This window comes from Lactuca serriola, chromosome 5 (genome assembly GCF_051521515.1).
Source record: "Lactuca serriola cultivar US96UC23 chromosome 5, Lser_US96UC23_V15, whole genome shotgun sequence".
Taxonomy (NCBI): domain Eukaryota; kingdom Viridiplantae; phylum Streptophyta; class Magnoliopsida; order Asterales; family Asteraceae; genus Lactuca; species Lactuca serriola.
Genome location: NC_136412.1, coordinates 242877793 through 242902841, shown reverse-complemented (window position 1 = coordinate 242902841; position 25049 = coordinate 242877793). Strand labels below are relative to the sequence as shown.

General features: G+C 33.7%; 3 protein-coding genes and 1 pseudogene across 4 annotated transcripts; 3 read left to right on the top strand and 1 right to left on the bottom strand.

Annotated features, from left to right (window-relative positions):
• The first annotated feature begins 1730 nt into the window (after window positions 1–1730).
• Window positions 1731–5633, top strand: EMB3103 (Pentatricopeptide repeat (PPR) superfamily protein). Its single transcript, XM_079001990.1, has 10 exons — window positions 1731–2144; window positions 2341–2425; window positions 2954–3217; window positions 3390–3692; window positions 3783–3887; window positions 3989–4088; window positions 4202–4521; window positions 4643–4819; window positions 4961–5089; window positions 5177–5633. Exons 1-10 carry the CDS (start codon window positions 1858–1860, stop codon window positions 5405–5407), a joined length of 2001 nt encoding a protein of 666 aa, XP_078858116.1. The 5' UTR covers window positions 1731–1857; the 3' UTR covers window positions 5408–5633.
• Window positions 5634–11880: 6247 nt separating this feature from the next.
• Window positions 11881–12921, bottom strand: LOC145051520 (uncharacterized; annotated as a pseudogene). The gene is made up of 2 exons (XR_013683671.1): window positions 12585–12921; window positions 11881–12496 (listed from the first exon to the last, which is right to left on the bottom strand). The product of XR_013683671.1 is annotated as an uncharacterized LOC145051520 (transcript).
• Window positions 12922–16067: 3146 nt separating this feature from the next.
• LOC145051519 (glutelin type-D 1-like) lies at window positions 16068–17621 on the top strand. The gene is made up of 2 exons (XM_078999459.1): window positions 16068–17038; window positions 17279–17621. The coding sequence occupies exons 1-2, from the start codon at window positions 16113–16115 to the stop codon at window positions 17430–17432; spliced, it is 1080 nt and encodes a 359-aa protein (XP_078855585.1). The 5' UTR covers window positions 16068–16112; the 3' UTR covers window positions 17433–17621.
• Window positions 17622–22990: 5369 nt separating this feature from the next.
• Window positions 22991–24444, top strand: LOC145053871 (putative 3-hydroxyisobutyrate dehydrogenase-like 3, mitochondrial). The gene has a single exon (XM_079001989.1). The coding sequence runs from the start codon at window positions 23226–23228 to the stop codon at window positions 24147–24149; it is 924 nt and encodes a 307-aa protein (XP_078858115.1). The 5' UTR covers window positions 22991–23225; the 3' UTR covers window positions 24150–24444.
• The last annotated feature ends 605 nt before the right edge of the window (window positions 24445–25049 follow it).

Here is a 25049-nt window from a genome sequence, read left to right as displayed (position 1 = left end):
AATAAACGGGTTTTACACCTAATAGTTCTAACAAAATATTATAAAGACAAAACTGCACAAATGGTCCCTGTGGTTAGCTAAAAATTGCCACTTTGGTCCAAAAAAGTTTGGACTAGCATCAGAGGTCCAAACTTTTCATTTTCTTGCAAGTTTGGTCCAATTTGCTTTAAACATTTGTATAATGACAGATTTTCCCCTGAATTTATTCTTTATATTTTCTTTTTTGTATATTTTTATTATAGAAATTAATAAAATACTCTCTCTCTCTCTCTCTCTCTCTCTCTTTCTCTCTCCCCGTTACAATGTCCTCTCTCTCTCTTTCTCACTTGAAGAAAAACCCACACACGACGGGTTTTAACCACCATAAACCACCGATGCCACTACCCCATCTTCCCCACTGTTTCGATTAGCCCACCCACACCTTCTCCGATCACTGCTAATTGATTCCCTCCCTTTTCCCTCGTCATTTGTCGTCGAACAGAAAACTAACGGAGGCAGACTCGCCTCCCCATTGCCACCGCTGCCAACGTAAAAACCAGCCACCACCACCTGCTACCGTCGAGATTTCCACTAACACCTTGTTGCTTTCGTCCTTATTCCCTCTACAAACCAGTGAACACTAGAGGTGCTCTAATAATTCCTTCATCTGAATCTGGAATCTGATATGATTCCCACAAACAAATTGATTTTTTGGGGATAAATACTCACACACAAATCAAATTCCATAAATGATAAACATACACAAATACAGTGAAGTAGAAGATCGGTGCACCCCCGTTGCTCACCGGTCGAAATAGAAGAAGAAAAAAGATACACAGTCGGAGACGAAGATCGAACAAATATTAAACAGATTGTGCGCCTTCAGATAACCTTTCTTATCCGATGATGAAAGATCTAAGAAAGGGATGAGTTAGGGTTTGTTGCGATGATCCTTCTCTGTCGTCGATGTAGAATCCTTCTTCTCTAACACTAGGGTTTCGTAAATTGGGCTTAGCAATGGCTCTTTGGACTCGATTTGTAAAAGAACTGCCACAATCGACTGTGGTCGATGTGTTTGCCCGTTTTCTCCTCTCGTCGGCATCACATATTCGGAGGAGTGGTGGTGATGTTGTTCAAAGAGAGATGGTGACGATGGTGGTTTCCGTTGTTGGTGGTGACGAGGTGGGTTAATGGTGAATTAGTCAAAGGAAGACGAGGATTATGTAGAAAAAAGGTTTACATATTTTTGTGTATATTACTTTGATCAGAAGGGAAAGAAGTTTACAGTTTCTCTATTTGTTCATTGACTTTCAACAGAGAGAGAGAGAGAGAGAGAGAGAGAGAGAGAGAGAGAGAGAGAGAGAGAGAGAGAGAGAGAGAGAGAGAGAGAGAGAGAGAGAGAGAGAGAGTATTTTATTAATTTCTATAATAAAAATATTCAAAAAAAAAAATACAAAGGATAAATTCAGGGGAAAAACTGTCATTATAAAAATGTTTAAAGCAAATTGGACCAAACTCGCAAGAAAATGAAAGTTTGGACTTCTGGTACTGGTCCAAACTTTTTTGGACCAAAGTGGTAATTTTCTGCTAACCACAGGAACCATTTGTACAGTTTTGTCTATTATAAAACGAGTTACCTCTGAACTATTAAACCATAAAAGTAGTAGTGGTGTCAACGAAGGGGTCTTGAATTGTGTTTTTAAAGACATCAGCGGTCAAACTGATATAAATCCATACTCTAGGGGCTATTTTTCCATCTTTTTGGATTAAACCCATCCAAAATCTTTCCCCCAGAATTTTGACGATGCTCTCCTGTGTTCTTCCTATGAGCACCAATCCCATTTCTATCAACAAATCAACCATTAATTTGACATAAATATGGAGATTTTCCCTGTTCCTTCTCATCGGGTTCAAACGATTTTCTTTACAGTATCACCACCTCCACTTCCCTTTTCAACCAGACCAATCAAGAATTCTCAGTCTCCATCTGCAACTTCTGCTACTACTGCCAACAACAGTACAACACTTCGAAGTCAAACTCCCAATGAGCCGTCATTCAATTCTTCCCCGAAACACAAAACATACGTCTCAACCTCCCACCAAGCTAGACAGTCCGCTATTATTGATATTCAACAATCCCCTGATTTACATTTGGCTCTATCGAGGTAATTATCTCAATTTTGAGGTGAAAAATTAGCATGGTTCGATTACAAACTTAATACCCTTATATTTAGAATTAGTAAATAGTAATTGCTATAAAGTCCGCAGTTATAAAAAATTTCATCCGAGTTGATGAAATGTATGCCAATTTGGAATTTAACTACTTAGCATGTTATATAATTTTTTTTTCCCGGTATATAGGTCAGGAGGTGTGCTGAAAGTGCAGGACCTCAATCTCGTTATGCGCCACTTTGGCAAGCAAAATAGATTGAAGGATCTTTCTCAGGTTCTTCCAACTTAACCCTTTAACCCTCATGAATAGATGCAATACTATGGACATTTTCAATTTTCTGAACCTAGTTATTGTGTTTCTGTAGTTATAACCTTATAATATGTGAGTGATTAGGGTGACATTAGCTCATGTTATGAGTTATAAAGGTTTAGTCCCACTTGAGTCTACTTCACATTGATTGCTTTATAAGGAGACCCAAAAGTCAAAGGGTGTCCTCTTTATTCCTTCTCTATTAGGTCTTTCTTTCTGCATTAAATAAAAAAGAAACACCCATGTATAGCTTACCAGATTAAGTATTGTCTTCATGAAGTCTATTGAGCATAAAGAAACACCACCGATAAGTCTTAATGTAAAACTAAAAAAAAAAATTTGTGTTAGCTTCATCTCTTGATGTGTGTTCTTACAATCAATATCTACTTCCAAGATTTAAGAACTAAGCTACAGTTCATACATTTTCTTACATGTTTCAAATCCATTTCCAATAAATGATACTATGTATGAAATTGTTTGGAAACACTGCAGCTTTTTGAGTGGATGCAGCAAAATGGGGAGCTTAACTTTGCTTCTTATAGTAGTTACATGAAGCTCATGGGGAAGAGCCTCCATCCTAATAAAGCACTGGAAATATACAAGGGCATAGAAGATAAATTAACCCGAGTTAACCCATCTGTTTGTAATTCTGTTCTTGGCTGTTTAATTAAAAGTGGCAAACTTGAGAACAGCTTTCAACTTTTTCATCAAATGAAACAAGATGGTTTAGTACCAGATGTCATTACTTACAGTACGGTATGCCTATAGCTCTCATTGACATCAGTCACAGTCACAGTCAGACACATACTCACAGTCACAGTCATAGTCACAGTCACAGTCAGACACAAACTCAGTCATAGTCACAGTCAGAGTCAGACACAGACTCACAGTCACAGATCATGAAATTGTCTTTTTTTTTTGTTAATAGCTACTTGCAGGCTGTGCTAAAGTTCAAGATGGTTATAAAAAAGCAATAGATCTTGTTCAGGAGCTTAAGTACAAGGGTTTACAAATGGACAACGTTATTTATGGGACACTCATATCTGTTTGTGCTTCATGTAACAAATGCAAAGAAGCAGAGAGTTATTTTAACCAAATGAAGATCGAAGGCCATGTTCCTAATGTGTTTCATTACAGTTCTTTGCTTAATGCTTATTCAATGGATGGAAACTATGAGAAAGCTGAGGAGATACTTAGAGAGATGAAATCAGCAGGGTTAGTTCCAAACAAGGTTTGTTTCATATGCTTCATTGCCTTCAAACATTGTATTATAAATGTATAATTTTGCTTGGATGTTTGCTTACAACTTAGAGATTTGTAGGTTGTTTTGACAACGTTATTGAAGGTGTATGTTAGAGGAGGCTTGTTTGAGAAGTCAAGAGAGTTGCTAAATGAACTAGAAGCCCTTGGCTATGCTGAAGAAGAGGTAATACACAAGGGCAATTTTGTAAAAAGTTTAAAAGAAAAAGAAAAAGAGTATAAGTCGATCTTAATTTTATTTACAAAGCATTGTAATTTCATTTATAGATGCCATACTGTTTGCTAATGGATGCGCTATCAAAAGCTGGACAAATAGATGAAGCTAAGTTGGTTTTTAGTGAAATGAAGAGAAAAAATGTGAAAACAGGTGTTTTTCTTGAATACTTCTACTTACTTTAAAAAAAAAAAAAACAAAAGTATCCATTAACATGACTTCAGAAGTTTTTGAATGTAATTATTTGATTCTGAAATGATCCCCAGATGGGTATGCCTACAGCATTATGATTTCAGCCTTCTGTAAACATGGGCTCCTTGAGGATGCAAAGGAATCAGCATTAGAATTTGAAGCCAAATATGAAAAATATGATGTGGTTATATTGAATACAATGCTGTGTGCCTATTGTAGAAGTGGAGAAATGGAGAATGTGATGAATTTAATGAAGAAAATGGATGAATTGGCAATTAATCCTGACCGAAATACTTTTCATATTCTGATAAAGTATTTTGCTAAAGAGAAGTTATATATGCTTGCTTTTAAGACCATGGAAGATATGCATAAGAGAGGCCAACAACCAGATGAAGTATGTTCCCTTTTCTCTATTTGATCTCTCTTTTTTTTTTTTAAAAAAAAAAAAAATTGTATCTTGTTTGAATCCCATGAAATTTTGCATAGGTTTGACTTAACACATTGTGTATTTATAGGAACTTTGTTCCAATTTAATGTTTCATCTTGGTAAAACCGGGGCCCACTCAGAAGCATATACTATCTACAATATGTTGAGATACAGCAAGAAACCAATGTGCAAGGATCTTCATGAGAAGATACTTTACATCCTCATAGCTGGTCGACTTTATAAAGATGCATATGTTGTATTCAAGGTAACATTATTTTTCATTTATAAAAAAAATATATATTTTCTTGATTTCATTTGTTAATGTATATATATATATATATATATATATATATATATATATATATATATATATATATATATATATAATCCATTATATAATATTTAGGACAATTCAAGGTTGATCCCTCGACCCGCTTTGAAGAGATTTGCTAGTTCGTTTATGAGATTTGGGAATATAAATTTGATAAATGATGTCATGAAGGCTATCCACAACTCGGGCTATAAAATTGGTCAGGTAATTAATTGTATACATAACGTTGTTTCTTAAATTAATTTCAAGCACTTAATACATGGCTTAATGGGTTTACTTGTTGTATGTTAGGGTTTGTTTTCCATGGCCATATCGCGCTACTTAGCTCAACCAGAAAAGAAGGATCTTCTACTTCAGTTGTTAGAATGGATGCCTGGTCAAGGCTATGTTGTTGACCCATCCACACGAAATTTAATATTAAAAAACTCGGATTTATTGGGACGCCAACAGACGGCTGAGATTTTATCGAAACAACACATCATGTCAAAAGCATTAAAAACACGTGACACAAATCAGAAATGAAAAGTTTTCGTATATTCCATCACCTTTTTTGCTGTTTGGATATTGTGATTTATCTTTTTTCTATGTTGACTGTGTCTGACAAGATGATAGCCCAAAAGGATTGCAAAAGGTGAAAAACAGATAACAAACAGGTTATTTGATTCATTGCTATCTGAGTTGTAACTGAAATATGTAAATTAATCCTTACCGAAAAGCAATGCAAGGGTTCGATCTGGAAATTCTAAAACCTGGAGGGTGGTGTATGTAATTTGTTATCAATTTTCACTGATATGTGATTGAGCTAATTAAATTGCAAGAAAAAACAGCTACATTCATTTAATTCTACATTATAGCAACAGCAACTTAGGGTGTTAACTGTTATGTGAAAAAGAAGCAAGCAACTATGTAGGTGTAAGCCGTCCATTATGTGAAAAAGAAAGGAGAAAAGTCACTTAATTGCTCTACAATATTAGGTTTTACAAATTCCCCATGTGAGGTGTTCTTTGCTTTTTCTGCTAAAATGTTTGTAGTTTGCGGACCACATCTGTAGACCTTTGCAGCAAAAGAGATGGACCAAACGTATGCAATCTGAAAAAAAAAAAAAAAAAGACCGTTTGTTTTTTTAACATCTGCAGGCAATTAAAATAAACTAAAATCTAAATAAACTGAATTTTTTAAACTACAAAGTGATTTTTTAATATATTTATGACTTTGTTAACAAATCTAAATCAACTTTTATGTATTATTATATAAAAAGTGAAAATAAAAATGGTACAAATTAACGTATATATTTAATAAAAACTAGCAATTTTGATCGCAAAGTTATGCCTAAATATTGTAATTAGGAATCAAAGAATTTGATATATAAATGAATAGAAATAAACTTTGATTTTTTTAATTAAATCAATTAAAAACGTGTCATAAATATTTTTTCTAAGATATTGACGATGCTTTATTAAATAATGTTTTATAAAATTTGGCACAAAAAATATAAGAATGTATTATTATTATTTTTTTTCATATTTATATAAACAATTTCAACGACCATTATTGTAATAAACTTTTATTTATAAATTTATCAAAAATATCATGTTTGTGTCGTCGATTTTTTTATAAGTATTGTAACTTTTTTTTTTCAAATTGTTTATCACTAATAAAGTTGAAATAAATATAAATTAAAAAAAACTAAAAAAATAAAATAAAATATATGTGTTTTTTTAGACTAGAAGATGTCTGAAGATGTTAGAAGACTCTGGTCCATATCTACACCAAGAAGAGGGCACACAAACATTTTTAGGTCTACAATCTTCAAAAAAACAAACAGTCTGCGAAGGCTAATGTCTACACGTGGTCTGCGCCGCGCAGACAGAAGATGTCAGAAAGATCTGCAGACAAAAAACAAACACCACCAGAGTGTTAACAACCAAACAAGTACACAGGCATGACTTATAAATCACTTAAACCATATAGCACACGTTACACAAGTAAAACATGCTCAACGTAATAAAATATGTAGTTCATGAAAAATACGTATAAACAACAATTTCAAATGCGTCCAATACAATGAATTAATGTTGAGCAATAAATCAACATTGAATTTTTGGACACGGAGCCAACGACCACCAACAAACAAATTAAAATCACTAACATCAAACCAAATATGAAATATCGTACTAGTAAAATACTTTTTTTGAATGATAAATTAATCTACTCCTAAACTATACTTATGTCCACAACGGGACTTGAACATTCGGCATGATACATTTTATCGTCCATTGTTGAGTTCATAGTTGTATTGGCGGCCAAGGAAGGGGACGTCACCGTGAGTTGGAGGAGGGTCGTCGAAAGAAGGAACCACATGATATGGTATTCTAAGTTGGAGATGCATAAAAGTGGTCTAGTTAATTTTGGAACGGTTCAGTTTTTTCGAACTGGATTTGACTAGTCTTTTTTCGATCCGGTTTAATTGTATTTTTTCAATCTATTTGTACACTTGTATTCTAAGTTAAGTCATTGAAGACTCACTAGGTCCTACAAAGCATTAGCAATAGGGGCATTGTCAAGAGGTATTTGGTCAAATAAGATCTTAAAAGTAAAAAAAAAGGACAAAATTGCAAAAATGATCCCCATAGTTTATATTTCTTCAGAAAAAAAAAACTACACCCTTTAAAATTTGGATAGAATCATTTTCAACAAGTTTCTTCATGAAATTAGTTTGAACTTGAAAAGACTAATATATTATTTTAATTTGTTTTTTTTTCTCATTTTTTAATATTAAGTTATAAAAATAAAGGGGGTCCACCATCACCATCACCCCACAATCCAATCTATATTCACATATTCTCCTCCTAGTTTTCTCCCTCCTCCGGTTATTACCACCTCCAGTTGAAAAGGGCGACCACCACCACCACCACCACCACTACCCTCCCCACCCTCACACACACATTCTCTCTCTCTCTCTCTCTCTCTCTCTCTCTCTCTCTCCATCCAAATTTCTTAATTGTTAAGTATAGGAAAATCTCCAAAAAAGTCATAATAGTTTACACTAACTTACGAAAAAGTCCAAAACTAAAATTTGTTTATGAAAAAACATGAATTACCTATAAAAACGAAGATTTGACCCATTTTCCCGATTTACTGGTTTCATTACTTACCCGATTTGTAACATTCAATTACTCAGGTAATTTACACTTTTGACCCTTAATATGAAATCTTTTTGCAAGATTGGTCCCATAACCCATTAAGGAGAAACGCGCCACCTTACACGTACGATGGGCGTACACTTTGGTACGTTGGGCGTACGTGACTAAAACACAAACCCTAATTTTTAGGGTTTGAGCACTATTTAAGCATCATTAACTCCTCAAGATTCCTTCCCTCGTCAGCTTCCACTCCTTATTTCGTCTATAGCAAACCCTAATCTATTGTGTGTACATTTTGAGCTTGAGAGTGTGTGTTATGGTGTCATTAAAGCAAGGAGAAGATTGAAGAACCACCTTGGAAGCTCAAGACCACTTAGATCCAAAAGCATCTCACCCTCAAGCATCATTTGAAGGTACAAAGTTCGAATCTTGATGAGTTTGTTGCTTAGATCTTAATAGTTTAAAGTTTGTGTGCATTTTTTATCCCATAGTTTGATCCAGTGGAGTATAAGCTACTCCAGGTCCTTGATATGTAGTTTTAAGCTCATGGATCCATAAAAATGAAAGGCTTGGCATTATCTTTAAGCCATGCAAGAGTTGTGGGACTTTGGATAATTTTTGGACCAAGGGTTTGAGCTTTTACCCTTGTATGAATGCAAATGAGTAAAGTCGAAGACTTTATCCATTAAGACGTCCCTTGATAGTTGGATCTAAAGTTTGGTACTTTGTCTCAACGAAATAAGAGCTAAATGGAAATTTTAGATTCATCTCTGGTACGCTGGGTGTACCTGGAGGTATGTTGCGCATACCAGGATTCGAACCTGGCGTTTGTGAAGGCACCCTCTATGCTGGACGTAGAGGAGAGTGCGTAGGGCATATGCAACCCATAAGGAAAAAGAAATTAAAATGGTAACATAGTCTTCTTAATTTTCGGAATGACCAAATATGTAGTGAAAGATGCTCAAAATGATCATCTATCCAATTTTTTCAAGGTTTAGATCAAAATCGGAAAAATTACAAACTATAAGAACCATTTTTGCAGTTATGTCAAAAATTATTGTGAGAGTTTAATTAATCAAGAACTATTTCAAATAACATATAAATTTATATGGTTTGCAGCAAACCATAAGAACAATTTTTACACTTTGTCAATAGAAACCATTATTATTATTATTATTATTATTATTATTATTATTATTATTATTATTATTATTTTAGAAACGTCATTCATTCTTTAAAAGTTTTCAGATTAACCATATGTATTAAAAAAAATTTCAAATTTTTTTTTAAATTTTTTTTCTAGAATACTACATAATACCTATCGATGGAAGAGTGTTAATTTATAACCACTAAGCGTGCAAATGACTAGTTTCTTTTTCTTCTTCTTCTTCTTTTTTTTTTTTTTTTTTTTTTTTTTTTTTTTTTTTTTTTCTTTTTTGACTTTGAAATATCAAACCATCGGTTTTTCCTGTTTTGGTTTCATATTTTGTTGAGTTTTGATTTGTAATTTTATTTATTGTAATTTTAACACCCCCAATAATCAATTAAACACATAAAATGACATAATGTTTAATATTTTGGTTAAGTACCTTTTTGGCATTTTCCGGTTTTTATATATAAGAAAGACAAAATTGCAAAAATGGTCCCTATGGTATGTCAAAACTAGCATGTTTGGGCCAAAACGGTTTTGGCTAGCATCAATGGTCCAAAAGTTTCATTTTCTTGCAAGTTTGGTCCAATTTGGTTTGAATTTTGTTGGAAAGACGATTTTGCCCTTATTATTTAATTTTTCATTTTTGTTTTATTACAAACAATTAAAAATAAAATAAAATACCCTACCTCTCTCTCTCTCTCTCTCTCTCTCTCGTTTCTTGTTTACCACTGTCCAAAGAAGAAGAACAAGTGGTTGTCGCCGGCCTAGGCTACCCCTCCGCCTCCCTCCGGTCGGGTAGCACCACCCCAAACACCCGATTCGATCGTTGCTACCCTCCCTTTGAACCTACACAAATGCCAACGAGAGAAAGGAGATCGAGATCTAAAGTTTGGGTTTTTGACGATTAGGGTTTCTTGGCGGCTAGGGTTTTCAGATGGAGGGTTTCGCGATTGGAAATCGAGGGGAAGACACCTCGGATCGATTTTCCTCGGCTGTTAAGCCTCCGACGAGGTGGTTGTCATCGATCAAGGGGGTCATCGATCTGGTGAAGCCAAAACGACGTTGACGTCTGTTCACCCTTAATGGGAGGGGTTCCACAAGAACTACGTTGAAAGGGGGGAGTATGTGGCTTGATTTTACATCGTCTTCGCTTTTCTCCGACGACAGCTTTAAGCTTCGAGATACAAACACAATGACGTTAGGGGTAGGTTTGTCGGAGACGCCTCTTTGCCTCTCTCTCAGAAGTGCAAATTCTTTCTCCAGTGGGGTCATCATCAAAGATCCGAAACACCGTCTCCATTCGTCATCATTGGAAAATTGAGCCACGGTTGGAGGCAACGATCCTTGATCTGAATTCTGGAAATGAAATGGATGGCACAACGAAGTCGTCGTCGGAAAATGCTAGGGTTCCAGTAAGAGGTGGTGGTCCGACTAGTGGTGGTGGTCTGAATGGCGGTGGTCGTCCGACTGATGTGGTGGTCCGACAACTTTGAAGAGAGAGAGAGAGAGAGAGATGATATTAGAGAGAGAGAGAGTGTGTGTGTATTTTATTTTGTTTTATTTTTAATTATTTTTATTTGTTGGTAATAAAACAAAAATAAAAAACTAAATAATAAGGGCAAAATCGTCTTTCCAAAAAAAATCAAACCAAATTGGACCAAACTTGCAAGAAAATGAAACTTTTGGACTATTGATGCTAGCCAAAACCGTTTTGGCCCAAACATGCTAGTTTTGACATACCACAGGGACCATTGTTGCAATTTTGTCTATAAGAAACTATACGGAAAGAGGGTTCTTCTAAAAAATCTTTGATTTTCAAATTATATAGTTTTTGGGTTTTTTGTTTTTCTTTGTTTTTTTTTTTTTGTTTTTTTGTTTTTGGTTTTTGGTTAACACCCTTATTAACCAAGAACTTCAAATTTTATTCAATCACAAGACAACGTACATATCTTCTTAAACTAGTATCACAATGGTTTGAAATTATATAGAAAATGTCATCAAAATTGATATTTAATTAGCTAAAAATCCTATATATTCAAAATATAATTTGAAACAAGGGTAATTCCACTTCATTAGATATGTTGGATGTCTTCTCATAACATGAAAAATGAAGCTAGTGGTTAATATAGGTGTGCAAAAAAAAAAAATCAAATCAAAACTAACAAAATCCCAAACTATTCTCAATCCTAGTGGTTAATAAACTTTGGTCCATGGTTAGAAATTACGATTGTATTATTAAAAAAATAATGTTTTTTTGAAAAGTTTTTAAATATGAATGGTCTTTCTAAACCATTCTCAATCTTTAGGGGCGTTTATTTCGCAGAATGTTTTTTGAAGAAATGAAATCTGTCAAAAGAATTGGATTATGAAGGAATTGGAATCTGAATGTACTAGAAGTTGAAATGCGTTTGGAGGACAAGGAATGAAATCTGTTTTCTGTTTGGTTTGTTGATTTTACAAAGGAATTGGAAAATAAATTTTATAATATGACGACAATACCCTTTATATTTTTTAATAAACAAGACAAAGTTTTATTTATTTAATTATTTTAAGACAATTTTATTTAATTACAACATCTTTTTATGGAACTATTCTACAAAATATAAATTAAAAAAAATAACTAACTTGCATTTCGTTGAACAACTACAAATAATAAATATATTTTTTAAATTGAAACAAAATGATTATATATAATAATATAAAGCAATGAAGCCATTCATTATTCCCAATATTAAATTAAAAAAAAGTTAACCATGCACTACGTAAAATGTTGTCTAAATACCTAATTCATAATCATATCACTCTTCCAACATGAACCTCACAAAATCCTCCCGATCTTCTCCTTCCAAATTCCAAAAGCTTAACACGGTTTCCGGATCACGTATTATTTTCCTACTTGCTTTGAACATATTCAAGGTACTCAATGACTGCATTTTTGAAATTTCAGGAATCACCATCGAAGCTTTTTTTTTTTTGTACTTCTGTTTCTCCTAGTATTGCTTGATTCATGCCAGTCGCCGCTTTTTCAAGTTTTTCTCCAAGGACATTAGCTGCAATAGTTATTCCCTTAATAACAGCATCGACTCTACTTTTTCTCTTTTTGGAGCCCACGTTTGGAGATTCTTCATTTTCTGTGGTTTGTTCTTCAAAACCGTCTTCAGCTTGTTCAGATTGTTCTTCATTGTTTGCATCTTCTTCCATTTGGGCAAAACCTTTGGCTTTATTTCCTTGAGCTCTATCCTTTCCAAAAATGATACATAAATCCTCGTAATGAGGAAATATCTTATTTCTCCATTTTCCGGCCTCTTTATGAACCTATTGTGTATCATAAAACATTAGCACATAAAAATATAATATAAATAGTTAAAAAGTCATAAAATATATAAGAATTTTAATATTGTACCAGTAAATAAGAATCCCAAACTGATGGTTCAGCTGTTACAAAATGAGTGGAGTTATCATAACCGAAACCACTTGTGTTTGTACCATTCACCATATCATAAACGACTTGCCAATCTTTTTTCATAGTTTTGATCCTTGACTCAATGTGGGGTTTACCTAAAATGCTAGAGTTTGGAATTTTTTTTTTCCTTCAATGCGTTTTCTAGATGTTGTAAATATCTAGATTTAAAACCATTATCTGCTTTAAATCCTCCCATGTTCACCATATTTACCAATGCTTCCACAAGCTTGACATCTTCAGTAATAGTCCAGTTGCGACAATTTCTGTTTTTTTCCATCACACCTATTATTATAAACAAAAAAAAAATAGATGAAAAAAATGCATGCAATACAATAATACCCAACCATATATATAAAAAAATATAACCAGTAAAAAAAATAAAACTTTATTACTAAAAATAACAAAGGTAGCACAAATTCATTCATAGTAAATCATAAACATAACAAAAAAGAAATGATCAATGTGTAGTATGCCAAGAATCAAACATAGTTTGCGCTAAGTTGTTTCTAAATGTAGTCCACTCATTTGATACACCAACAGAAGTGATATTATCATCATCTCCACCACCGACATCTCCAGTTCCCTCGTCTAGTTCAAAGCGGTTCTCAAATGGATCAACTGTCATTTCTTGCCTTATATAATTATGAAGAAGACAACATGCCATTATAATCTTATTTTTAAGGTCAATAGGATAATATGATTTGTCTCTTAAAATTCCCCATCTCGCCTTCAAAATACCAAAACATCTTTCTATAACATTTCTAGCAGAAGAATGTCTCATGTTGAATAATTCTTTAGGTGTAGTTGGTTGGTGTCCAGCATGCCAATCATTCAAATGATATATTTGACCTCTATATGGGGCTAAGAATCCTTCACCATTTATATAACCAACATCTACCAAATAATAACCTATGTATAATATAGTTAGTATAATTAATAACTATAACTAATATATATCCACAATACCAATTATTATACATACCCGGCCTCGGGACCTTCAATCCATGTGGCCTAAGTAGGGCATCTCGAAGCACTCTACCATCCACAGATGAGCCCTCCCACCCCGGTAAAACATAGATAAACTGCATATCTTGTGAACACACACCTAGTATATTTGTGGCAATATCATTTTTCCGTGTCCTATATTTAGGCTTGTCTTTAAGTGGCACTAAGCACTTTATTTGTGTTCCATCTAAAGCTCCTAGACAGTTCTACACGATATAAGAAAAGAAATGGTCATATATTATATCAAGAAATTTATACACTACATGAAAATTTTATAAGTAGTATATATACCTTAAACCACTTCCATCTTTGATCTGTAGAGTTTTCTGTAACAGGTTCGGGTTTCTTAAACAAATGTGGATGCAACCTTATCACTGCGTTGCAAACTCGCGTAACAATTTTGCTAATTGTTTCGCCAGAATGTTGGGAACGGCCTATGATCATGACACGGTTCTTCACATTATGTGCAATAATGTGAAGAAATATGGCCACTTGTTCATCGATATCAACATGTCTACTTGATCTTAACCCACCTAATGTATGAAGCATGTCACACAACTTTGTAAAACATCTTCGGGTCATCCTAAGGTGTGATATGCACGTATTGTCTCTTTTGTAAGCATATTTGTGCAATATTGATTGCCGATCCACATTTGAAGATATGTTTTTGATACGTGGTTTATCCCCTCCGTATATTTGTAGTAACTTGCACACTGTGATAAAAAACCATGTAATAGTTGTCATAACTTCATTTCAAAACGTAACAACTATTTGATTTATCCTCTTTCTATGTTTGCTTCTAGTTAGACTAAGCCGTGCCATTTCCTGTTCATCTCTCATACAAAGAAAATTTTACATTTCAAAGAAATAATATTTTATATTTTTATGAAATTAGATCATTAACATATTTGAGTTGCAAGTTCATATGCAATCATAAAAAAATAATGACATTGCATCTTTAAAAGTGTATATATCCGTCTACCTTGGAAATCCATAGGTATATTTACTATGAAAAAAAGAATCAATTGGACTTATCAAATAATGTATGAAGCATGCAAACAAACTAATATGTGAACTTATTTATGAATTGAATGGTTGATAATTATAGCTTTTAAAATAATGTTTTGGACTTGTATATCACCTTCTCCAATAAAATAATCTTTATTAGTAATAGGAGTAAAAAGCAAAAGAAAATCAAAGCTCATAACGGCAAATATAAAAAATACCACATAGGCAATAATACAAACACTTGGTAGGCATAGTTAAAAAAGGAGTAGCTGCACTTCCCACATAATAAATCTAAAGCAAAAGCCTTACACGTACATATCATGTAAAGAAAATTGTTCATACTTCACACAAAGAAACTAGAGATGTAGTAAGCATCACAAATGTTAAAAAATTATTCTATTTTCTATCACGCAAAGATGAATCATAGATTACAAATATATAAAAAAAATGGTTCAACACAGTTAATTGCAGAAAAATAGAACATGAGATGTTTACCTGTAAACAAAGATGATAGATACACCAAAGCAGTAGAAGAATGACGAACCAGAGGTGAAATACGGCAGCACAATAACTATGATCGATAGATGATTTTTTTTTTGACAAATACCGATTGGAGATATATATAATTGATAAAAGAAGGTAATCGTAGAAAAGATATGAAAAATCACATAGATGATTTTGTTTTACAAAGAATCGCATATATATGGGAGGGTAATTGTGTAATTTAAATAAAAAAAAAAAAAAGATAAGCTAACAGTATGTGGATTCTTGATACATGGGGGATGAATGAGAAATCTTCGGATTAAAAAGTACTTATGGAAATCATATTCCATTCCTTCTGTAAGCCAAACATATTTTCTATTGGATTTTAGTTTTCAATTCCTTTCAATTCCTTAGGAATCAAACTAAACAAACGCCCCTAAATGATTTTCCTGGAAAAAGAAAAGCAAAATAGCGGCTTTTCATTCGGTGGATTCAATAAATAAGTTCGTGGAAAAGCTCTTATATTTTGGAGATTGTTTAGAACTTTATAAATTGATGAGTTATATATGATTTGATGTCATAAAAAAAACATAAACTCTACTAATTGTGGATGCTCTATACCGGCAAAAATCTGCAATGATTAAATAAGATAGCTTTTGAGCCAAATTATACAACGTCTCAAGTTGTTAATTAAAAGCTTACCAAGTTATGTAGAAATTAGCTTTATTACATAAATTAATATACAAATTAATGGTGTCAGTATACATTGTTGTATGAATCATTAAGAAATCCATTTCATTACATAAAATGATAAATTTAAAAAATAAAAACGTGAGGGGATAAACATGCATTTAACTCATAATAATACAAGAAAGTGGCCTATATATTTTAACGCCCTCCAGATTTTCGATTCATACATAGTTTCCATCTCTTTTGATTTATAAGCTTCACATTTCCAATTTTCACGAAAAAATGGAGATGAAATTGGTGGCGGAGAAGGCAGACCAGACAGTGTACGAAGGGGAAGGGGGAGCCTACTATGCATGGTCAACATCCAAATCGCCATTGTTGATGGAATCCAAGCTTGCTGCTGGCAGGCTTCTCCTTCATCCTCTTGGGTTTGCTCTTCCTCACTTTTCTGATTCCTCCAAACTCGCTTACGTTCTTGAAGGTAAGTGCACAGTTGGAATGGTGGCACCCAATAGCTCAGAAGAAACGGTCGTGGTGATCAAGAAAGGGGATGTACTTCCATTGTCAAGGGGAACGGTGTCATGGTGGTTCAATGATGGTGGCATCGATTTCACCACCGTATTCCTGGGTGAAACCACCAAAGGCCAAGTCTCCGGTGAGATGGGCTACTTCTTCTTGATCGGAGTTCAAGGGATGCTACATGGATTCCAATCGGATCTTGTCTCGAAAATCTTCAATCTCGACACCAAGGAAGCTGAAGATGTAGTAGGCAGCCAAACAGGAGGTCTGATCGTTAAACTTAGGAATGGAATTGAGTTTCCAAATCCAACCGAAGAACACATGAAGGAGAAAGTATATGCCACCATTGATACTCCGGCAGCTGACGTTGTTGTGGAAGGTGGTGGAATCATCAATTCCTTGACGGAAAAGGATTTTCCGGTGCTTGTTGGAATGGGTTTGAGTGCACGATTTGTGAGGTTGGAAGGTAAGGCTATACTGGCACCAAGCTATGTGGTAGATGGATCCGTTTCCGTCAATTATGTTGCTAAGGGAAGTGGTCGGATCCGGGTTGTGGGTAATGAAGGGAAGCCCAGTTTTGATGGCGAAGTGGGAGAAGGCTACTTGATCGTTGTTCCTCAATTCTATGCTGTAACTGTGATTGCAGACCAAAGTGGAATGGAACTCTTTTCACTCATAACTTCTTCAAAGTGAGTCATAAATTCATAATACAACATACATACATACATCATTACATAAATCATCTCATAAAGGCCACAAAAGATGGTGGCATAATTGACTAATTGTTATATATTGCAAGAACGAAATTACATTTTTGAATATTTTAAACGTTGAATGTTCCTTAATTTTATGCTAATAGTTTTATTTTTCACTTGTTTTATATTTTTAAATTTGTTTTTTTTTTATGTGTAATTGATTATATTTGACAGGCCTGTTAAGGAGCAATTAGCTGGAAATATGTCGATTTGGAAGGCAATATCACCGGTGGTTATACAGTCTGCTTTGAATATCAGTCCTCAACTGGAAGAACTCTTCAGGTTGAAGAATACAACGAGTTTGATGATTATTCCTCCAAGAACCTAATATTAATATATATGGTATTGATGGAAGTATAAAATTTATGGAATAATATAATAAGACCCTCATACGAGGTCTTAATTTACATGGCTATGAGTTTGGGACTCAACGTTGATAAGTGTTTGCATTTTATTTTATTTTTAAAATAAGTTGTTTTTATTTTGTGTTTTTAAGTTTTGACTATTAATTGGGTCGTATTTTATCTTGTAATTTAACATGTTTGTCCTAAAATCACTAATGCTCTTGCAGCCCTACATCACTGCATGAATAAACAGACACGGCCCATTTTGGAGGCCCATTTAAATACAAAAAACTATACATCTAGGCGTGCACAAACCCATTTTTTTTAACCGGACCGGTTCAAAAAACCGGTTCGGTTCTGGTCAACAAGGTCAAAACCAGTTCGGTTTCAAACCGGTTCACCACCAAAATAATTCGAACCTATACAAACCGGTTCGGTTCAATACAAACCGGTTCACCTCAAATCGGTTCACCATAAACCGGTTCAAAACCGGTCCGGTGTGCCATTTCAAAAAAATCGGACGGAATTGCTTCTTTTTTACAATGTTTGCTTTGTTTCTTAGGATATCATGGCTAATATATGCATGGTTAATTTGTAAGATTGGTTCTCTAGACAGGTTCAAAATCAGTTCAAAACCGGTTTTCTTGACCGGTTCAGCATAAACCGGTTCAAAATCGGTTCGAATGGCTAAAAGTCCTAATTACTACAAACCGGCGGTTCAGTTCGGCATCGGATCATTTCAACAGTGAACCGGTTTTCGGTTCGGCCACCGGTTCGGATCGTAAACCGGTTTTTTTTGTACAAGCCTTCTATCTAATGTGGCATTATCACGTGCGGCAAGTGTTTCTGCCTCATCCCCACCCTGATGGCTATAGTCGAGCAGAAAGGACTTATCTATTTAGTAGCTGAACCAAAGATAAAGTAAGCCCCGTCGCTCTCACTACAACTTTTCACTTTAACCGGGCATAGATCCTCTTTCCTAATTCATCTGCTGGTCTTATCTTACAAGCACCAGAATGAGAGAAGGACTTCCTAACTTGACTTTCTCACATAAAAACTTCATTAGTATAGATCTGTAGCATGTTCTGGGTCTTTAACCGAAACTGGGATTTGGCATGGAAAAGCTCGATCAACGTCCTTCTCTCCCGAGGTTATCCTTCTATTTTGTTTTTTTGGATAAATGGATGGAATGGGAATAATAAAATAAATTATAGATATTAAAATTACAACTTTTGAACCTAAGACTTCTCACACAATAGAAAAGCTATTCAACTAGACTAAATAGTTGTTAACAATAATTTTACGATTTACATTAATCTACTTGAAATTTCTGTAATGATTTAATTGATTTAACATTGCTATTTCAAAGAAATTAAAGCTATTTTGAAGAATAGGATCCTATTCCCAACACTTTTAAACTTCAAAATCGAATTTAAAATCCAATGACTTTTAAACCATTTTAAAACTATCTTAACGATGACTATTTCACCATATTATAGACACCGTCATCATCATCATCTTCTTTTTTTTTTTTTTTTTTTTTTTAAATAAATACACCAAAAATTTCTTGTTCCAGAAACCTACCGTTATTTCGGTTCTACACCTTATCCACTGACCACTTACATGTTTTTACATGATCTAATTTTTCTCCATACACAATAATTTGTGTTTCAAAATGTTGTATTGTACAACTCTATAAAACATAAATCCTTGTGTATGAAGAAAAATCGTTGTCTATGAATAACTTTCCAATCCCATAGAAACACCTCCACCACCCAAGTTCTTTTTCTATTTCTTTAACTCCATACGTCCCTACACACACACTACCCCCCCCCCCCCCCCCCCCCCTAAGTTTGTTGTTCTTAATCATCTTTTAGATTAGGTTGAGTGAACTGTTATTGAGAGTAGTATAGGGCTTGTGTAGTGAGGTTTGTGTTGTAAGTCTATGAAAACCATTGTCTGTTAGTCCTAAAATGATATAATAGATGATGATGTTGGGTATCTTGAGTTTTTGCAAGTTATAAGACTTTCATTGTAATCTATGAATATCTTTGAGAATAAAGAGAATGATACATAATTATTCTAAATATTATACATTCTATAAAAGCAAGGTCGGATATGATTCCAAAAAGTTTAAGGAACCATTTTCATTCGATAAGCTTTGTACAATCCAATCCTTAAGCATGATATGGAATATACATAATAAGGAACTGGTTATTTACTTATTTATGACTAACAAGTTTTACCGGATGCGAAATAACAATGAATGAACTTCTAACAAATATCATATTCTTTTAATACTTAATATTCAATGTTTAAACAATATATGAACGATAAACATGCAAAGTTGTTTGCTTATCTTCTTTAGCAATCTGTCCTTCAAATAATGATTTGACAATATAATGCTTGTGAATCGTGATTATCGCAAACTTAACGGGTGTTTAGGATTAAGTTTTAAAATGATTTGTTGATTTATTAACTTCTCAAAAAGTCAAAAATATTTGGAAAGCTAATAAACACATTAGTAAATAACTTTTTACCAACCTCAAAAAGTCATTTTCTATATAAGTTACATTTTTTTTTTACTTTTTAAAACAATTTATACTTATAAATATGAAACCACAATAATACCTCCATCAAAATCTAACATTTTAGTTTATAATTTAATATATTTACATAAAATCTTATATATAAAAATATTAAATAGTTACAAGTATGTAAGGCATATCATTGGTCATTTTACATATACATATTTAAGCTAATTCAAACATTAAAAAAGCTTATCGATTCATATGTTTTTTTTGTCATAATATAAAATAATCCAAATATTTTTAAAAAAAACTTATTTTTACCATCACATAAACTAATATATATATATATATATATATATATATATATATATATATATATATATATATATATATATATATATATATATATATATATATTTTAAATTATTAAGTTAAATAAGCAATATAAACACCCCCTTATCAAGTGGGTGAATATTTCCAAACTGGTGAGCTCCTTTTGAAGAATAAATGCTTCCGTCGATAAACCTAGCCGTTCACTCTCCTTTTTCTTCATCCAAATTTAGCGGGATTTACATAAGAATTGACAACATATAAAAGAGAAACAAGTAAGAATCTTCAACCCCTTTTGCAATTCGTATATAAAGATGTCAATGCAAGTTTATTTCTAATCATCATTGAGAACATATGAAAAGTTAAACCGAGGGATTTACACTGAAATCTCTTCATTGCACCAGCACCACAAATCATTATATGAAAAAGTATCATCCATTATGGAGCAATGATGGATGTGTTGATGGAGGTTTTTACAGAAATCATTCATAAATAACAACGACCTCCCCTTACTCGTGTCTCTTTGCTCCAATCTTGATCTTCTTCAGCAATAGGTAAAGTTTGTCGTCTTGAGAGAATGATAATATTTTCCTCAAATGTCTTTCATACGTAGAAATAAGAGGTCAATTTTTTTTTTCAAACAACACGTAAGTCACCAACTATACAAAAGACATAAAAAAGTCATTTTGATCTTAAAAAAAATAGTTTTTGATTTTGGAAGATGTTTCTTTTTCCATCACCAATGTCGACATCACCGCTTTATTATCGATGTCACTTCCACAATCACCAGTCCACCACCACCTTTGCCGCCCCACCTCCTCTAACTCTGCCGCCACCACCACCATCACTTCCGCAACCTTCACCATCGTAGCCACCACCAACACCACTGATCTTTTTTCATAAAGACTTTAAAAAACATATACTTTATGAAAAGACTAATGTACATAGAAAAAGACTTTTGGTCCATATTTTATTCCGCAAACATAAAAAAATATTAAAGACATTTTACATTTTAAAAAATAGTCACCACAGGGGTTGAAGGGCGTTTTAATTTTATTTAATTACAAAGAAACCGAGAAGGCTAACACCTTGCTCTTAAGATTAAAAATTATAGAGAAGGAAAGAAATGAGAGGATGTAATAGGAAAAAGGATATGGGATTATGTATTATTAAGGGGGTGTTTAGGATTGCTTTAGAATGACTTTTGAATTTTAACTTTTTCAAAAAGTTAAAAAGATGTTTGGGTAATAGAAAAATTCTTTTTTGAATGACTTTTTGTATATAGTAAAATGAAGGGTTTCAAAAAGTCACAAAAACCTAACTTTTTGTGATTTTACATGTAAAAGTTAAGCTAAAAGTCTTTTGCTAATCCAAATACTTTTTAAAGAGCTTCTTTTACAAAAAGATCATTTTACAAAAAGGACTTTTGATGTTTAATAGCAATCCCAAACACCCCCTAAGTTTAAAGAGGAATTGAGAAATGTAATGGTATAATCATTTTTTTTACTTTTCTTTTTAATCCGCTAAAAATTGAACTCATACAAACAGAATTTTCCTTTATTCTCTTTCTCAAAGGGACACAATAGAGCAATGCATACAAGTGTTGGTTTAGGTCAAGGAATATCATAAATCAAGCAAAACCAAAATAAATAATCAATACATTTGAACTTCTTGAAATGAACCAAGGAAGACTAAAGGCACTGATTTGAGATTTATATAAAGTCGCCTTAGAACATTGGGAAGCTTGAACTCGTTGAAACGAACCAAGAAAGCTTGAAGTCGCCCCAGAACACAAGGTCTTAATCGATAAAGACCCTAGAATTATAAGTGAAGTATCTTTGGGAAGGTGGTTTGGTTTCTTCTTAAAAAATAAAAATTCACTCTCGAAATCAAAACTCGCATTGGGAAGGCGATTCAGTTGATTCAATTGTTTCTTGAAAACTAAAAAGTCGCTTTGAGAGAAGGACCTCTTAAAAAACCATTACAAAACTAGATTATAAAGAAAAATACCAAAACTCGATTATAAAGAAAAGACCAAGATTCGAACACGGGGCATACCAGCTCTTAAGATTGCTACGTCGGGGCCTCAACCATCTCAACTCCAAGTACCTTTGCTAATTCAGATGTACATTATATTTTATATAGAAAAACTATACATGTATTAATCATAATTTATAGGGGCCGCGAGATTTGGCGAGGCCTAGGGCGGTTGCTCAGCTTGCCCTCCCTTTAGGGTTGGCCTTGACCAGAAACACATATTTTACCGGTTTTATTGTTGACCTTACATAATCATAAACAAGTTATGAGATGGATATCAAATTTTACGGTAAACATATCATTATATAACTCATAGTATCCATCTTATTAGCTCATTTAATGACTAGGCGTTCATGTCAGTAATGAAACCGGTAAAATATATATTACATGGAGAAAATGGTCAAATCATCACTAAGTTTTAGTTTGAGACTTATTCACAAATTATAGTAAAATAATGAGACTTTAATGGAACCGGATAAGTAATGAAACCGATAAATTGTGAAAATTTGATTAAATCGTCATTTTTACCCGTAATTCATGTTTTTTCATAAACAAAATTTAGTTGGACTTTTTCGTAAACTATGGTAAATACTACGACTTTTCTGGATATTTCCCTCTAAAACAATTAAAAACAAACTGTAAAAGAAATTAAAAATTATATATAAGTAATTTTATATAGATTAGAGACCAACATGCAACAAATAAAAACTAGAAAGATCATCATATAAACCGAAAAAGTTAGGGGATGAACTTGTAAATTTGAGAAACCATACAGACCAATTATGTAATTTTCTCTATGTTAACGACAAAAACCAAACACTTTTATCGACCAAACACCGTTTATTCCTCATCTCCGGCGGACCATTTTCCTTCTCCACGATGAACAGTCCGTACCCAACACCGATAACCCCATCACAAACCCGAATCGGATGGATAGGCACAGGAGTAATGGGCGCTGCAATGGCCTCCCGGCTTCTATCCGCCGGCTACGTGCTCAACATCTACGCTCGAACCCCTTCCAAAACCCTATCACTCCAATCGCAAGGCGCCCATCTCGTTGACTCCCCATCGGAAGTCGCCAAAGCAAGCGATGTGGTATTCACAATGCTGGGACACCCATCAGATGTTCGACAAATTGTCTTAGAGAATCCTGATTCAATTCTATCTTCTTTAAACCCCGGCAGTGTCATAATCGATCACACTAGCAGCCACCCAACTCTTGCGAAACAGATTTTTGATGCTGCCCGCGAGAAGAATTGCTGGTCCGTCGATGCTCCGGTATCCGGTGGTGATATTGGCGCTAGAGAAGGGAAATTGGCTATACTAGCTGCCGGAGATGAAGGCGTTGTGAAGTGGCTATCTCCTTTGTTTAATTTAATGGGGAAACCGACTTACGTGGGTGTTGCTGGGTGTGGACAGAGCTGTAAGATTGCTAATCAGATCACAGTGGGTGGGAGTTTGTTGGGGTTGAGTGAAGGACTGGTGTTTGCTGAGGCGGCAGGGCTGGATAAGGGACGGTGGTTGGAGGCGGTGAGGGGAGGAGCTGCAGGGTCTATAGCGATGGATTTATTTGGGGAAAGGATGATCGGAAGAGACTTTAGGCCTGGTGGGTTTGCTGAGTACATGGTGAAAGATTTAGGGATGGGTTTAGATGTTGTGGAGGAGGAGGGTGATAAGGTGGTGGTGTTGCCCGGCGCTGCTTTATCTAAGCAATTATTTTCCGGTATGGTTGCTAATGGGGACGGTAAGCTTGGGACTCAGGGGCTTATCACAGTTGTAGAAAGGATTAATGGCAAGTCATAAAAAGAGTGTATGAACCCCTCTTTTCCTCTCAAAGTGATACAAAGTTTGTAGCATTAATGTATCAAGTTTTAGCTTTGAGCTATTTTGTGAATTGTGATGAAGTAGACACATTAAGAGATCAGAGTTATTTGGGGTTTTTTTTAGCAGAAACCGAAAGATTCAGTGCCTGCTGAATAATTAAGACGCCAGGCCTGAACTATTCAAAGGTCTAATGATTCACTATTGTTGAAGGTGTGTTTCGCTTTCAAAAGGCCTTTTTATAAAAAACTTTATTGACTTTTTATTTTTGTCAAAATATGTTTTTAAATTGTGTTTGGAATAGTTTTTAGTTTTTTATTTTTAAAAAAGTAATCTAAAACTAGTATTTTATGATTTTTAAAAAAGATGTGTTTTCTTCTTGCCAAAAAGCTATTCTAAAAAAACTTTTAAAAAATATATTTTCTTCTTGCCAAAAAGCTATTCTAAAAAAACTTTTAAAAAATGTATTTTCTTCTTACCAAAAAACTATTTAAAAAAACTTTTAGAATTCTCAAATATCTTTTTAAACTTTTTGATTTGAAAAAAAAAAAACCAAAAAATCATTTCAAAAGTATGTCAAGCACCCTCTCTAACTGGATGAGAAAAATTATAATTTTATCGTCTAACAAAAACAACTTCATATTACAAAGATTATAAAAATGATCAAATAATATATAAAGTAGAATTTAAACATTCCATTGTATTTACGTAATTACATATAATTCATAAATTTATTAAAAATCATTCCAACCTTAGGTATAGTTCATAAATGGGTCCCATATTAACTCATAACCTCCCTCTCCCTTACTTACCCCTTTGTAAGTCATAACCCCTCTCTTCTTCTTTATACATAATAATCAACTACACAAATCGTCCCTGTGG